The 17,851-nt window shown below is 37.0% G+C and overlaps 1 protein-coding gene across 1 annotated transcript in view; it reads left to right on the top strand.

The window, feature by feature from the left end:
• BDP1 (B double prime 1, subunit of RNA polymerase III transcription initiation factor IIIB) overlaps nucleotides 1-17,851 on the top strand; it is a 92,352-nt gene that overhangs the window by 17,556 nt on the left and 56,945 nt on the right. The window contains 5 exon segments of the mRNA XM_043586939.1: nucleotides 5,481-5,535; nucleotides 8,279-8,422; nucleotides 10,886-11,170; nucleotides 11,517-11,664; nucleotides 17,212-17,370. Coding sequence (XP_043442874.1) covers nucleotides 5,481-5,535; nucleotides 8,279-8,422; nucleotides 10,886-11,170; nucleotides 11,517-11,664; nucleotides 17,212-17,370 — 791 coding nt within the window.

Consider the following 17,851-nt stretch of genomic DNA (forward strand, 5'->3'; position numbering starts at 1 on the left):
TGCTTTCTCCTCGAGGATTTTGATGGCTTCCTGTCTTCCATTGAGGTCTTTCATCCATTTTGAGTTTATTTTTGTGTATGGTGTGGGAAAGTGGTCCAGGTTCATTTTTCTGCATATTGCTGTCCAGTTTTCCCAGCACCATTTGCTGAAGAGACTGTCTTTATTCCATTGGGTATTCTTTACTGCTTTGTCAAAGATTACTTGGTCATACATTTGTGGATTTATTTCTGGATTCCGGATTCTGTTCCATTACTCTGTTTTTGTGCCAGTGCCACATTTTCTTTATTCATTTCTCACTGGACACTTGGATTGTCTTGGCTGCAGTGAACAATGCTGCAGTGAACTTGGGGATACATACATCTTTTCAAGATAGTGATTTTGTTTCCTTCAGGTAAATATGCAGAAGTAGAATTGCTAGATCATGTGATAATTTCATTTTTTAATATTTTTGAGCAACATCCATACTGTATTCCATAGTAGTTGCAGTAATTTATCCAGTCTGACACTCTTTTAGTTTAATTTTATTATAGGTTGTATTTCTGAGAGAGACCAATTCATGGTCATTGAATTCTTACGTTGACCCTGATTTAAAAAAAAAAAAAAAAGAGAAAATGTCTGTTGTACATTTCCATGTAATAATTTAGTTCATTTACCTTTAATGTAATAACTGATATGACTGGGTTCAAGTCTATCACCTCACTATTTTCCACTTACCCATCTGTTTTTTATTCCTCGTTTCCTGCCTTCTTTTGGGTTATTCAGATAAATCTTAGTATTCTTTCTTATTTTCTTTATTGTACTGTTTTACTCTTTACACTTCATACTCCATATGTAATAATCTCTTACAAGCATATTCCATCTACCCTTCATCCTTTGTGCAATTATATATTTCACTTTTACATACTATAATCCAGTTTTACATCGAACTTATTTTAGCTTACAGTCTTTTGTCTTTATTTATTTTATTTTTAATGTTTATTATTTTTGAGACGGGTGGGAGGGGAGTGAGGGAGGGAGACACAGCATCCAAAACAGGCTCAAGGCTCTAAGCTGTCAGCCCCCGTTGTCTTGTCTTGAAAGGAAATTGAGTAGAAAAGTAGAAAAAAGAAACTAGCCTTACTATTTAGCCACCATTTTCGATGCTTTTCATTTCTTCGTGTAGGTTTGGATAGGAGATTTACTGTTGAAAAATTCTCTCAGGTTTGATTTATCTGAAAGTCTATTTCAGGTTTTTGGTTTTTTTTTTTTGGATATGCAAGTGGTTTGATAGGTTTTCCTTTCATTGTTTTAAAATTGTCATTCTCTTGTCCATTGGCCTCCAGTGTTTTTGATGATAAGTCAGTCATATTTTTTGTTTTTATTCCCCTGTATGTGATAAATTGTTTTTCTCTATTTTTGAGAGGTTTTAACTCTGGTGTTCAGCAGTAGGGTTATGATTTTCGTATGGATGGTTTCTTTTCAATATTTTTTCTACTTTGTCCTTTTCCTCTGGGACTCCACTTATGTCTATTAGCCTGCATAACATTATACTTCAGGTTAAAGCTCTGTTCTTTTCTTTTCCTGATCTTTTTTCTCTATATCACTTGGTTAGTTTCCATTACTGTATTCACAGGTTCACCCTGTCTTCTGCTGTCTTCGTTCTGCAGATACGCCCATTCAGCGAATGTTTCATTTCTCATGTTACATATTTTTCATTTCTTTAATTTCCACGTGGTTATTTTTCTTAGTTTCCTTTCTTCTGAGATTTCCCTGTTGATTCCGTATTTTTCTTTAAATCATTGAATATATTTATAACATGTTTTAACTTTCTTGTTTGTTAATTTTAGCATTTAGATCATGTTGAGATCTGTTTCTGTTGACTATTTGTGCATCACATTTTCTTCTCATGTCTTATGGAGTTTTTTTTTTTTTTTTTTTTTTTTTTAAGTTTATTTGGAGAGACAGAGCACATGTGTGTTAGCGGGAGGGGCAGAGAGAATGGGAGAGAGAGAATATACAGAGCCTGACATGGGGCTCGAACTCCTGAACCATGAGATCAGGACCTGGGCCAGAACCAAGAACCAGATGCTTAAGTAGCTGAGCCTCCCAGGCGTCCCTTGTGGAGGTTTTTTAAAAGATTTTTTTTTTTAATGTTTATATTTGAGAGAGAGCATGTGCGTGAGCGAGAGTAGGGGAGGGGCAGAGAAAGAGGGAGATTCGGAATTCAAAGCAGGCTCCAGGCTCCAAGCTGTCAGCATAGAGCCTGATGTGGGGTCGAACTCACAAACCACGAGATCATGACCCAAGCTGAAGTCGGATGCTTAACTGAACTACCTAGGCGCCCCATGGATTTTTTTTTTTTTTAATTTTTTTTTTTTTTAACGTTTATTTTTGAGACAGAGAGACAGAGCATGAACGGGGGAGGGGCAGAGAGAGGGAGACACAGAATCAGAAGCAGGCTCCAGGCTCTGGGCCATCAGCCCAGAGCCCGACGCGGGGCTCGAACTCACGGACCGTGAGATCATGACCTGAGCTGAAGTTGGACGCTTAACTGACTGAGCCACCCAGGCGCCCCTCCATGGATTTTTTTTAAACTGAGTACTGGAAATTGTGGATGATATGTTTGATAGTGTCTAGATTATGTTTGTTGGTTTCTTTCCTTTAAAGAGTATTAAGTTCTAAAAGGCAGTTAATATTCTCTCAACTCTCCTTGTTATTGTCAAGGCTTGATTTTAGGCTTTATTAAGGCAAATCTAGGCTAATCCTTTTTCTAGGTTTTTTATCTGAACCATAGAAAATCCTTTGAATTAGTTTTCTAAGTTCTCTGAGGACCATCATATTAGTACTATTCGAGATGCACAGAAGAGATGGTATAATTCATTACATATCGTGAATGCTTTAGGGCATTAGAATTTAATTGTCATGCTAGAGCCCTGAGTGAGAAAACTTGCTCTAAGACTGTGGTCCTTATCTCGAAGCGGTGGCTTTTCTGGTGTCTAAAGTAAATGTTTGGGTATTAACTAAGTCTTTTCTTTTGTGAGGGCTAGAATTCTGTCAGCTTGCTCTGTTATGTAACTTCTAGTATCTTTCTTTTCTCATTCCTGGAGTAGTTGTTTTCTACTAGGCCTTAGGCTGTTGGTATGTGGAACCCAGATATAGACCAAGTACCCATGGAATACTTCCACTAGGCTTGTGAGACTTCTTTTTATATAGCTGTCTTCTCTCTACAACCCCTAAATATTCTCTAGCTCTTGAGAGCTCTGCTCTCTTTGGCGTTTATCTCCTCTTCATTGTTTAGGGAATTTAGCCCAGAGAGCCATGGTGAACATGGGTACATCTTAGATGTTTCCATTCTCTCCAGAAATGTGAAGTTGTAGTTTTACTCTTGCTGTTGTCCATTGTTTGCAAACATTTGATTCATTTATTTGGTTCATTAGTAAAGTTATTTTTGGTGTGGTTGGATGGATGTGTTGAGTAAGCCTGTAACCAGTTACTTCATCAGAGTCAGTGGTGGAAATTATGGGATTTATTTTACAGTCATGGAATTTAGTTTTCAGTAGTTCCTGCCTATAAATTCAAGGAATAATATCAATACATTCTTTACAAATGTTTTAAATTGTTCTCAATTATGTTCCTCATTAGGTAAAATATGGTATAGTATTGTTTTAGAATTGAATAATGCCTAAAGCTTATTGGCATTTCTCTTAGGATGTTCAATTTAGTGGTTATATAGCCTCTCATTTTTATGGAGGTAACTTTTGAGGAGATGTTTAAAGAATAATATCTTTTTTTTTTTTTTAATTTTTTTTTTCAACGTTTATTTATTTTTGGGACAGAGAGAGACAGAGCATGAACGGGGGAGGGGCAGAGAGAGAGGGAGACACAGAATCTGAAACAGTCTCCAGGCTCTGAGCCATCAGCCCAGAGCCTGACGCGGGGCTCGAACTCACGGACCGCGAGATCGTGACCTGGCTGAAGTCGCTTAACCGACTGCGCCACCCAGGCGCCCCAAGAATAATATCTTTATGGGAGAAAGATAATGATCCTTGAAAACTTAAGTGTTATTTACTTGGGAATGAGTTTTACGAAGAAAATAAAGACTGGAAAAAAAAAAAGGATAAACTGTAGATGAAAAGATGTTGAAGGCCTATGAAGTTTTTAAAATATGGGCAAGGCTCACCTAAAGAGTTTAAAGATGCGTGTGCCCTTGAATGATAAACAGTAAGGAAAGCAAGATAGAGCTTTAAATAAAGTCAGGTCAGTGGTTAGGTTCTTTCAGAGAGAAGAAGGGGGCCATGAAGCGCTTCTTTGTTTTGTGATTTTCTCTATTTTTTCTCAATAAAAAGTTTGATTTTTGTATTTTCAATAAAAGCTTTTAGACTGATCTATAAAAGGGAGAGATTGGTGATTCTGCCCTCTCCCAGAATGTAATTGCATGATTTGATAATCTTACAAACAAGCTTATACCTTCACACTTCCTAATGATCTTAGTTAGGATGGATTGAACCTTAAACTTTAACCATCTCCATCTTAATGGAGGTAATCTGGAGTGCTACAGGGAATGACGATCTCTGGTGCTCAGAAAAGCATGAAGAAATGTGCCTTAATATAAAGAAGTCTCTCTTTTTTTTTAAACGTTTGTTTAATTTTGAGAGAGTGTGCGCACACACATGTAAGCGAGGGAGGGGCAGAGAGAGAAGGGGACAGAGGACCAAATGGGTCCTGTGCTGATGGCAGAGAGCCCAATGAAGTCCCTAACCCTGAGATCATGACCTGAGCCAATGTTGGATGCTTAACCGACTAAGCCACCCAGGTGCCCCAATATAAAGAAGATTCTAAAGATAAACTTGGCCTGACTCAAAAATTTGTTTTCTCACAGTCTCTCTTCTGTGCCATAAAAAACATGAGAATAGTAATATAAGATGTTTAACTTGATATGAATATATTAGTTTTTAAAGAGTTAATATTAGTTGGCTTAATTGACTACAGTTTGATTTGTTACCAGGCTAGTTAACTTAATTTTTTTCTAGCCTCTGTAACTCTAGCTTCCATTGCTGACTTATGCTGTTGATTATAAGGAGGTTCAGGGAGCTCAGTGTAGATCATCATCTCTTTTTAAAAAGATGAAGGTTTAAGTAGCTTGCCTGTTGGCAAAGATGTTATGTACAAGAGAATCATTTGTTATAAGAATTTTATTTATTTTTGTTTTAGAGAGAGAGAGAGTGTACAAGCAGGGGGGAGGGGCAGAGGAAGAGAGACAGACAGACAGACAGACAGAGAGAATCCCAAGCAGGCTCCATGCTTCGTGTGAAGCCTGACTCAGGACTTGAGCCCATGACCCTGGGATCATGACCAGAGCCGAAATCAAGAGGCAGACACTCAACCAACTGAGCCACCCAGGCACCCCAGAAGTTTTATTTTAATGCATATTTTTTAACTGTAATCTTCACTTTTTTAATAGGATAAAATTACTATAGGTTTTTGTTTTCTTTTGTTAACAGAATAAATTTAAACGTGAAGAGAAAACAAATGGATGGAGAATAGACAAAGCCTTCCGTAAGTATTAAGACCTCTTTTATGACATATCACTTGGAGATCTTAAAAAAGGACCAGTTTGGTTCCGGTGTGTTTTAGATTTGTGTTTTCTCTTTATTGTCATAAGAAGAATGAGACTGGACATTTTTGTCTTGAGCAGTGCAGGCCTGGCAGCTGATAACAGATCTATAGACAAGGGATTAGTAAAACTTTAAGAAGCAAGTAAGCAGAGTTTTGAGTTCCAGAAGTTATAGAGGGACTGAAGACACCTTTTCTAAGTGGTTTTTTTGTTCTGAGTCAAGTCTATTCAAGAAGGAATTGTTTCTGGAAGAACTAACAGTATAGATGATTCCTTCCAGTGGCCAGTCATTCATTCAGTTAATAATAGTAAACTTGTGAGAGCTGTTTGATGTTCTAGGCATTGAGGATATAATGGTGAGCAGAGCAAATGAGAAGTCTGCTTTTAGAGCCTTAAGTCTAATTAGATGTGGAAAAGGATAAAGTCAGTAGTCACGGTTAATTGCAGGTAGTGATTAGTTTCTAAGAAGAAAAAAGGGAGTGAAGAGTAGATATGTAGAATTGGTAGTCAGGGAAGTTTTATCTGAAAAAGTGGCGTTTGAATTTATACCTGAAGGGATGATACCTATTTTTCAGCTTTTAAATAATTGCTTTACTGCAGTTAACATTTTTTCTTTTTGAGTCCAGAGAAGAATATCAAGGGATCTGTACAAAAAAAGCAAAATTAAATGTATTGTTTAAAATAGTACCTGTAGAGGCCCCTAGCTAGCTCAAACAGAAGAGCATGCAATTTTTGATATTGGGATCAAGCCCCACGTTGAGTGTAGCGATTACTAAAAAAAAAATAAACTTAACAAACAAGAGTTTAAAAAAAATAAAAATAAACCTATATTCCTTGTCAGGAAGATAATTATCAATGTTTCAGGATAAATGTATTCACTGTCCTTTTGCTGTAGTGCTAATCTTAGGAAAAAACCTGAAAAGGGGATTGATGTCATATAGCACGTGTGTTTACCTTACGAGGAGACCCTGAGATGAGTGGCGTCTACTCACAACGTTGTATTGGGTCTTTAGGGATAGCACTTCCAAGAATAGCTCCTGGAAGATCTGGAGTATTTTAGTCTTAAACTTCTATTTTGGAGAGGTGGTCATGAAACTGTTCATTATGTTCAGTGCATTATAATCAGAAGAGAATTCATAAATCCATAAAGTCTTCATGGGGTATGGAACCATTGTTAAGACCATTTTAATAGATTATTTTATTTTACTGAAAAAATTTTTAATGTTTATTCTTGAGAGTGGGAGAGAGGTGCAGAGTGCAAGTCGGGAGGAGCAGACAGAGAGAGGGAGACACAGAATCCCAAGCAGGCTCCACACTGTCAGGACAGAGCCTGACACGGGGCTCGAACCCACAAACTGAGAGATCCTGACCTGAGCCGAAGTCAGATGCTTAACCGACTCACCACCTAGGCACCCCTGTAATACACAATTTTATTATTGGCTGATTTGGGTGCTTTGTAGTGGAAAATTACAAAAAATTAAACTGCAATTTTTTTTTTTTTAGAACTTCTATTTTCAATTTCTCTGAGAATTTTTTTTAAGTTCATTTTTTTATTTTGAAAGAGAGCGTGTTCAGGGGAGAGGTGAAGAGAGGTGGCAGGGGAGGATGGTGGAGTAGAGAATCCCAGCAGGATCTGCACTCTTAGTGTGGAGCCCATTGTAGGGCTCGAACTTACAAACCTTGAGGTCATGACCTGAGCTGAAATCAAGAGTTGGGCATTTAACCAACTGAGCCACTTAGGCGCCCCATTTTAGTTTTTTAAAATTTAATTTAATTTATTATTATTATTATTTTAATGTTTATTTTTGATAGAGACAGAGCACAAGTGGGGGAGGGGCAGAGAGAGGGAGACACAGAATCCAAAGCAGGCTCCAGGCTCCGAGCTGTCGGCACAGAGCCCGATGTGGGGTTCAGACCCACAAACTGCGAGATCATGACCTGAGCCGAAGTTGGACGCCTAACCGACTGAGCCACCCAGGTGCCCCCATGGCTCTTTCTGATGTAATGACATTGATGGGTATTTAGTGAGAATGGTCCTGATCAATATTCACTTGTTTCCCTCTTTGCTGATATTTGGAAGATTAAATAGTGAAAGGGTTGTGATGAAGAGAGGACATGAGGTAGAGAGGCTTTGAGGAGTTAGTCATCTGGTCTTTTCTCAAAGTTGATTTGTAATGTACATACAGCGCAATTTATAGTTTGAGTTTTGACATAGGGTATACTTGTGCAACCGCCACCCAAAACAAGGTATGGAATGTTTTCATCGAACAGAAAGGCCCCTCTGTCCCTTTGTAGTCAGTCTCCACAGCTATCCTGATGCAGGGCAACTGCTATTTTCATTTGAATCACCATAGATTAGTTTTGCTTGTTCTAGAACTTCTTATTCATGGAATCATACAGCATGTGCTCTCTTATGTGTGGCTTCTTTCAGTCAACATTTTGAGATTTACCTATGATATTGCTTGTATCAGTACATAGTTGTTTTTTTTGTTTTTTAAACTGATGTTACTTGTTCCTATTTATTGCTCAGTTTTCTTTTGTGAGTCTCTACTACAGTGACTAGAGTTGGTTATCCATTCTCCTAATAAGCCCATTCGCTTTTGATGTATGGTACTTAATTTGAAAATTCTTTTTCTTTTTTTAAAATATAAACTTGTGGGTTCTTTTTCTCTTTTTTTTAAACAGAGGAAAAGCGCCCTTTTGACTTCGATTTTTTTGCTCATTTGCTTCAGAAAGTTCTTGCTGAAGAAGAGAAAAGAAAACAAAAATCTGTTAAAAATCAGAGTTCAAAGGAGAAGAAATCTTCTAAACCACGGAAAAACGTAAAAGGTATTTAAAAGAAAGCGTGTTCTATTATTTAATAGTGATACACTTGGAATATTGTCCCTCGAGTCTTTGAGCATTCCTCTGTAGTTTAGGTAGTTGAGATCATCAGGGCATCCGTTTGGGGAGACTTGATTTTTCTTCAGTCTTCCATTTATCTGGCCTAAAATAGCACTTCCTTTTAAATTTAATAATTTGCATGGCTGGGCTATTTGACATCTTTCTTGCTTCTAGAGTGTTGTTGTAGCTAATAAAAGAGCACTGGAATTTGGGGGTGTCATGTTTGGTTACTTATTATCATTTTCCTTTGTAAAACAAACCTGACACAAAGTTCTAATGTTTAAAAAATGGAACTCTGATACTTTTGCTTGTGACTGAATTGCATTGTTTGAGCACAGTTTATTTCTGAGGGTTAGTGTTGATTGGTGCTAGGTAGAAACTTGTGTATATGTAGGCATTTCTATTTTTAGGCACATATTTTCTTGATTATTTGAATTCTGATCTAGGAGGATAATGTTTTGTTACATCAAGTACTTTAAAGAATCATGGAACTATGGGGAAGTTTATATGTTAGGTTGTTCACATCCCAGACCCTTTCCACATGTTTTAGTCACTTGGAAACAGCCCTGGAGATCTTGTTAACTCTCCCTATGGTCTCACAGTTTAAGTATTGACAGATGTAGGACTCAAACCTAGGGCTGTGAGAGCCTGCTTTGGGGGTCTGCAAGACTAATGCGAGGTTGGATTATTTGCTAGGAGACCCAAAAGATGCAGTGTATGGTTTTAGACCAGCTGAGATTTCTTACAGTGAAAGGCTATGGAACAGAATTAGCAAAGGGAGAAGCTACATGGCTCAAAGTCTAGGAAAATCCAGGTACAAGCTTACAAGAGTCTTCTCTCCTAGAGTCCCACAGGAAGTGCTTCATTTCTGTAGCAACAAGTTATGATGAGATAGATAAAAAGTTGTCTGCCAGCTTTCTTGTTAGAAAACTGAGGGTCCAAGGTTTTTATTGGAGGCTAGCAATGTAGACACCCTCTGCCTGGCACATATCAGAATTTGGAACTCCCAAAATGACAGCAGTTGTTCAGCATAAACCATAGTATTGGTACAGACGTTTTGGGCACACCGGGCCACTTTTGTCAGGCGGGTGTGAATTCTCCCCAAACCTATGTTTCCAGACACAGCCTAAGGGTCAACATTTTAATCAGGCCTTTCAAGGGATGGCTGCTGCAGCCTGCCTGGTGCATTAATTGTCTTCTGCACAGAGCAGTCCAGCATTTCTTTTCTTGGAACATGATGTCTCTATCTTTTTAAAAATAGTGTTGGTAACTATAAAATTATTATATTTTTTAGTGTTTTTTTTTTTTAACTTTTATGGCCCTGGGAAATTAAAATAGATATATTAACATGATTATTATGTTATAGGTCATATCATAAATAACATGTTGTGTTTTATTTAATGTGAGAACTTTTTATAGTTTTTTTTTATAACAAGTCTCAGAATTTAAAAATTGCTGATTATTATTCTGATAGGAAATCCAGTGTTCTCAGTTGTAAATTCTTGTTTTGACTTTTTTTTTTTTTTAGCAAATTGAATGATGTTAATTTTATTATTTTTTAAGATTAGGGGTTTTTTTTGTTTTTAAGACTAGATATTTTTAGAGATGTCTTGATAACAGTTGTTGTGAAGTTTGCTTTTGGTTGATGTCTCCATGGTGATTTCTCATTTCTTTTTTAAATTTTACATATTTTTATCTTTTGATGCAGTTGACTATTAATATGTCTTCATTAAAAGGATATTTTAAAAAATGTTTAAAATTGTTTAAAATATTGTTTAAAAATATTTTTTGGTTTTTTTTTTTTTGAGAGAGAGAGAGAGAGAGAATCTTAAGCAGGGTCCCTGTTCAGTGGTGAGGCCGAAGCAGGGCTTGATCCCACAACCCGGGATCATGACCTGAGCTGAAATCAAGAGTTGTATACTTACCCAACCAAGCTACCCAGATGCCCCTAAAAATATTTGTTAGAAAGGGTTGTTCATTGAAAAACAAATAATACAGCAAATGGCGAATTCTCTTTCCTACCCTGCCTTCAAATCAAATTGTCCAGATTTTCTAGGGATAACTGTTAGTAAACACTTCTATTGAAGTATATGTGTGTCTTAGAGGATATGTAATTGTTTTTGCTTAATAAAAATGAGATCATAATCTATATGTTCTCTGCAACTTGAGTTTTTTGTGCAAAAATACCTTTTGAAATCTTTTACATTACTACTTACAAGCCTACCTCATTATTATTTGTTCTGTGGATTTTTATACCATAAACGTGTTACAGCTTCTTTAGTCCCAATTGGGTATTTTAGGTTGTCTTCAAAGTTTTGCCCAGATATCCCTGAGTATTTATCTTCTTCATCTTTAAGATTTTTCTGTAGGTTATTTATATGTCTATAACAGTATCTTTTATTTTCAAAGCAAAAAAAGTTGCCATTGAAGGAGGAAATGATGATCCAGATGAGTCTCTGAGCAGCAAAATTTCAGATACAGAACAGTCTCAAAAGGATGCTCAAACGGGTGAAGAAGAACAACAGTCTCAGACTTTATCAGAACAGGATTCAGAACAGATTGCATTAGAAACAGACCTGAATCAAAAGAAAAAAAGAAGAAAGAATCAGGATGAAACTGGTAAACAGGAAGTAAAGAATCTTTCAGGAAATGCCACTGTTCAGTTAGATCATTCTAGAGGAGAAAAACACATAAGTAAGTTTCTTACGTGTATTGATAGTCCCTATGTAACTTGAGAAGACATGTACTGTCAGGATGTATGTAATTTAAATACTTCTGAGTAGTAGCGATTAATAACGCTTAAATTCTACAAACTGCCCAGGAAATTTGGGCTGATCTATAAAACACAGTTAAAATTTACACAGTTGTGAGTTGACTAAATTTTCATAAATGTTCTAAAATTAAGATCTCTGCCTTGGATATTGGAAATTGTGGAATGGATTAATGATTTGTAGGAATAGACTGTTTTATGTAAATTCCTGTGTGCTTTAAAAAGTGGATGTTTTCGTTTTTTAGAATAACATGTGTTTTGTATTCATAGATAACAGTCAGTCTTTAAGGCCTGAGATGAATGAAGATGAAGGCAATAAGGAACAGAAGCTTTCTTGCATACAAAATATAGATGACATTGTGGATTTATCCTCCAGTGAAAAAATTGAGAAAAGAACTGATCCTATCCTTTTATCGAGGTATTCTCTATACCTTTACTGACTTTGTCTACATCTTCTGTTAGTTACTGAATGGGGAGTGTGACATCTCCAGCTATAATTTTGAATTTGCCTATTGTTCTTCTGAGTTCTATTTGTTTTCATGACTTTTGAAGCTCTCTTATTAGGTGTGTGCATATCTAGGATTGTTGTATCTTCTTGGTGAAATTACCCGTTAACATTTGTGGATATCATTCTGATACTGCTCTTTGTTCTGAAGCTTAACTTTGCTACAGCTGTCTTTCGGTTAGTGTTTGCATGGGCTTATCATTTTTTATAAAGATTTTCTCTTTATTTTTGGTTTTTAGCAGTTTGAATATGTATATCCTGCTGAGTTTGTTTTTTTAAAATGTGGTAAAGAGCATGTGAGATGTGCTGTCCTAACAAGTTGATAATTTCTTTTTAGTGTCATTCATTTTTGAGAGAGAAAGACCGAGTGTGAGTGGGGGAGGGGCAGAGGGGGAGACAGGGAATCCGAAGCAGGCATTAATCAGGCTCTGAGCTGTCAGCACAGAACCTGACACGGGGCTGGAACCCACAAACTGTGAGATCATGACCTGAGCCAAAGTCAGACGCTTAAGTGACTGAGCCACCCAGGTGCCCTGGTACTAACAACTTTTTATTTTTATTTTTATTTTTGTTATTATTTATTTATTTATTTATTTATTTATTTTTTAATGTTTATTTATTTTTGAGACAGAGAGAGACAGAGCATGAACGGGGGAGGGTCAGAGAGAGGGAGACACAGAATCTGCAACAGGCTCCAGGCTCTGAGCTGTCAGCACAGAGCCCGACGCGGGGCTCGAACTCACGGACCGCAAGATCGTGACCTGAGCCAAAGTCGGCCGCTCAACCGACTGAGCCACCCAGGCGCCCCCTAACAAGTTTTTAAATTGCGTAGTAGAGTATTATAAACTATTAGCAAGGTGTTGTACATAAGATTTCTAGACCTTTTCATCTTGTATGACAGATACATTCTATAAATTGAGTAACAACTCTGCTTCCATTTTAACCCCAGTCCCTGGCTGCCATCCTTCTACTTTCTGTTTCTGTGAGTTTGGTTTGTTTAGATACATCATATAAGTGGAATCATACAGTATTTGTCTTTCTGCGACTGGCATATTTCACCTTGCATAATGTTTCGAAGTTTCACCTGTGTTGCAGCATGTGACACTATTTCCTTCTTTCTTTGTGGCCAAATAATATTCCATTGTACGTATATATCACATTTTCCTCTTTCACTTCTCTCTCCATGACCATTTAGATTGTCTCCATCTCTTGGCTATTTTATTATGTTCTTAATAAGTTATATTGCTTTTGTTTATGTTTTTTTGAGAGAGAGAAAGCATGCACATGTACAGGGGAGGGCCAGAGGGAGGAGAGAATCTTAAGCAGGCTCCACCCTCGGTGTGTAGCATAACACAGGGCTCAGTCTCATGACCATGAGATCATGACCTGAGTGGAAATCAGGAGTTGGACACTTAACCCACTGAGCCACCCAGGATCCCCTCTGTGCTATTTGATTTGATTGGATTTTTTATTAAAAAAATTTTTTTTTAATGTTTATTCTTTTTGAGAGACAGAGACAGAGACAGAGCATGAGTGGGGAGGGGGCAGAGAGGGAGACACAGAATCCAAAACAGGCTCCAGGCTCTGAGCTGTCAGCACAGAGCTCGACGTGGGGCTCGAACTCACAAACTGCGAGATCCTGACCTGAGCCGAAGTCAGACGTTCAACCAAATGAACCACCCAGGCGCGCCCCTCTTTGCTATTTTAAATAGTGCTATGATAAGTTTGGGAATGCAGATATCTCTTTGAACTCCTGTTTTAATTTCTTCTAGATATATACCCAGAAGAGGGATTGCTGAATCATAGGATAGTTCTATTTAAAAAAATTTTTTAAGGTTTTTCTTTCTTTAAAATAGTGTCTACCCCCAGCGTGGGGCTCAAACTCACAACCAGAAGATCAAGAATCACATGCTCTACTGACTGAGCTAGCCAGGTGGCCCTGTATTTTTAATTTTTTTGAGGAGCCTTAACACTGTTGTTCATAGTGGCTGTGCTATTTTACATTCCCGAGCCAGCAGTACACAAACATACCAGTTTTCTATAGACTGGTTTTCCTTACCAACACTTGTTATTTTGTGTTTTCTTTATTTGTATTTGATAATGGTTATTCAGACATTTGAGGTGATACCTCATTGTGGGTTTGATTTGCATTTCCATGATTAGTGATGTTGAAGATATTTACATATACCTGTTGGCCTTTTGTATGGCTTTGAAAAAATTCTATTCAGTCCTTTTTCATATTTTTTAACTAGGTTATTTTCTTTGAATTATAGGGATTTAATGTTTTTTTTAATGTTGTTTATTTTGAGAGAGAGAGTGTGTGTTCTTGTGTGCGCATAAGCTGGAGAGGAGCAGAGAGAGAGAGGGAGAATCCCAAGCAGTCTCCATGCTGTCAGTGTGGAGCCTGATGTGGGGCTATATCTCATGATGGTGACATCATGACCCAAGTGGAAATCAAGAGTCAAATGCTCAACTGACTGAGCCACCCAAGCACTCCTAGGCATTCCTTTTATATTTTGGGTATTAAACTAACAGATAAATGGTTTGCAAATATTTTCTCCCATTCCACAGGTTGTCTTTTGACTTAGTTGATGATTTCCCTTGTTGTGCTCAAGGTTTTTAGTTTCATGTTGTTCCACTTGTGTGTCTGTGGTAGTTTGTTCATACAATTTGGAAGGTTAATACTTTGTTTGAAGCTGAGTCATGGCTCTTGGGTCCTTAATTTTCTAGGTGACAGACATCTAAATTATGGTTTCTGAGACACAACTTAATTTCATAAACTACACACAAAAAATACTGATGCCTTTTAGAGGACAAACAACCCTGTAATGACTGTTAAGATCCTAACTGGTTTTGTAAAACAGTGAGCTGATTCTAAAATTATTATATACACAAGATTGAATGGTCATGAGTGGTAAAGACAATTTGAAAAACAACAGTTCTGGAGAGGAAATATATTAATACTTTAAAGCTAGAATAATTATCCTGATGATGAGTGATGTTGAGCATCTTTTCATGTGTCTGTTGGCCACCTGGATGTCTTCTTTGGAAAAGTATTCATGTCTTCCATACATTTCTTCACTGGGTTGTTTTTCGGATAAGTTTGGTAAGTTCTTTATACATTTTGGATATTAACCCTTTATCTGATAGGTCATTTGTGCATATCTTCTCCCATTCTGTTGGTTGCCTTTTAGTTTTGTTGATTGTTTCCTTTGCAGTGCAGAAACTTTTTATCTTGATGAGGTCCCAATAGTTCATTTTTGCTTTATTTCCCTTGCCTTTGGAGACATGTTGAGCAAGAAATGGCTGCATCTGAGGTCAAAGATGTTGTTGCCCGTTTTCTCCTGTAGGGTTTTGATGATTTCCTGTCTCACATTTTAGCTCTTTTATCCATTTTGAGTTTATTTTTTGTATGGTTTAAAAAAGTGGTCTAGTTTCATTCTTCTGCATGTTGCTGTCCAGTTCTCCCAGCACCATTTGCTAAAGAGAGTGTCTTTTTACATTTGGATACTGTTTCCTGATTGATGAAAAGATTGTCGACATCACTCATCATTAGGGAAATACAAATCAAAACCACATTGAGATACCACCTCACACCAGTCAGAGTGGCTAAAATTAACAACTCCGGAAACACTAGATGTTGGCGAGGATGTGGAGAAACGGGAACCCTCTCGCACTGTTGGTGAGAATGCAAACTGATGCAGCCTTTCTGGAAAACAGTGTGGAGGTTCCTCAAAAAATTAAAAATAGAACTACCCTACAACCCAGCAATAGTACTACTACGAATTTATCCGAAGGATAGAGGAGTGCTGATCCATAGGGACACCTGTACCCTAATGTTTATCAGAGCGCTCTCAACGATAGCCAAATTATGCAAAGAGGCCAAATGTCCATCACCTAATGAATGGATAAAGAAGATGTGGTTTATATATACAATGGAATACTACTTGGCAATGAAGAAGAATGAAATCCTGCCATTTGCAGCATTATGGCTGGAACTGGAGGGTAATATGCTAAGTGAAATAAGTCAGTCAGAGAAAAGACAGATACCATGTTTTCCCTCACGTGTGGAACTTGAGAAACTTAACAGAAGACCATGGGGAAGGGAAGGGTAAAAAAAATAGTTACAAACAGGGGGAGGGAGGCAAACCATTAGAGACTTTTAAATACACAGAACAAACTGAGGGTGGGTGGGGAAGAGGTAAGGGAGAGAGGCAAATGGGTGATGGGCATTGAGGAGGGCACTTGTTGGGATGAGCCCTGGGTGTTGTATGTAATTGATGAATCACAGGAATCTATCCCCAAAACCAAGAGCACATTGTATACACTGTATGTTAGCCAACTTGACAATAAATTATATTAAAAAAATAATAAAGCTAGAATAATTAAAACTGTGTTACTGGCACAGGAACAAATGTACTCAGCAGAACTGAATGTAGAGAACTTGGGAAAAAAGATTTAGTACTCTGGTACATGGAAGAGGTAACATTAGAAATGAGTGGGTGGAAAAAAGAAATTAGTGGGTGAAGAGTGAATGAACTATATTATATTCATTAGATGGTGCTTGGGTGTAAAAAAGATAATATCCTTATTTCACCTTTGCTAACTTTCTGATAGATTAAAGGCTACATATATAAAACAAATCTTTAAAACTTTTAGAAGAAGATGTCGGAAAATATCTTTGTGATATCAAGGATTTCTTAAGATACAAAAAGCAAAATTTAAAAGATAAAATTGATAAATTTGACTGCAGTAAACTTAACTTTTTTTGACAAAGGTTTCATAAAGAAAGTGAAAGGCAAGCTGCTGTTGGGGAGGTTTTATGTATGTCTAACCAGAAAGGAATATATAAAGAGGTTTTGCTGATCAGTCGGGAAAAGACAAACACCCAGTAGAAAAAATGAGGGAAAAAATGTCTGGCTAAATGCTTTATGTGTTGAAACTGGTTAGTACATGGCTATCATTTATGTTGTTGTTAGTTGAAATATTTCATAATACAGTAGTCCTCTCTTTGCATAATACAGTGTTAACTGCAACTTATGCGTATTGGAGCTATGTCCTCGGATTACAAAACTTTTGGTTAGCAGGATACCATGCAAAGCAGAGCCCTATGTGTATAAAATTTAATGAGAGAAAAGTCCTCAATTTTATTATGATTTTACATATAGATTTGATTTGTCAACCCCATGTATGTAATTAAAACTTTTTAATTTTGTGACTTCTCAAGTGGTTTCCCAGGCCTGTTAATTTGCGGTTACTACTTTCTCTGAAGGTAGAGTTTTTAACAACATGGTACAAGAAGGATCATAGAAAAGCCGAAATATTTATCTGATAGTTCCAAACTATGAACTATCATTTTCTAAAGTGGATTTATGTATTTAAAAAAAACTTTTAAGTAGCTATTATAAGACATGTATTACTAAAAATTTCTTTTCCCCTGATGTGTTTTCATTTGCTTAGTGGTCAACAAGATGCCACGCCATTAGCAGCTGAGACTTCAGAATCAAGCCCTTCAGATTTGCCTTTATCAGAAGTTGAAATTAGCACACCAAGTGAGGTTAATAATGCTGAAAGTAGTTGTACAGAAGAAAGCAATGTTGACCTAAAAAATAAATCATTGTAAGTATTTTACATGGTAAGATTTTAAAATTTAGTTTCAAAATTTCATGCGTTCTTATTTAAGAAATTATAGTGTTGTTTTCTTTAAGGATTAGAAAGGGACTGTAGACCATTTAATATATAATTGTACCATGGTCTAAGTGTGACGTCAAGGCTTATCACTTTATGTTTCATTACAGAAAGATTCCCTTTTTTTTAAAATTTATTTTTTATTTTGGATGTTTTTTATTTCTGAGAGAGAGAGAGAGTGAGTGAGGAAGGGGCAGAGAGAAGGAGATAGAGGATTCTAACCTGGCTTTGTGCTTACAGCAGTGAGCCCAAGGTGGGGCTCAAACTCACAAACTGAGATCATGACCTGAGCAGAAGTTGGACACTTAAATGATTGAGCCAATTAAACTTAACTTGGAAGCCTACTCTTTGGTTTATTTATTTAATTAGACAAAGAGAGCATGAACGTGTGAGGGGCAGAGAGAGAATCCCA

Source organism: Prionailurus bengalensis, chromosome A1, assembly GCF_016509475.1.
Source record: "Prionailurus bengalensis isolate Pbe53 chromosome A1, Fcat_Pben_1.1_paternal_pri, whole genome shotgun sequence".
In the NCBI taxonomy this organism is placed as follows: domain Eukaryota; kingdom Metazoa; phylum Chordata; class Mammalia; order Carnivora; family Felidae; genus Prionailurus; species Prionailurus bengalensis.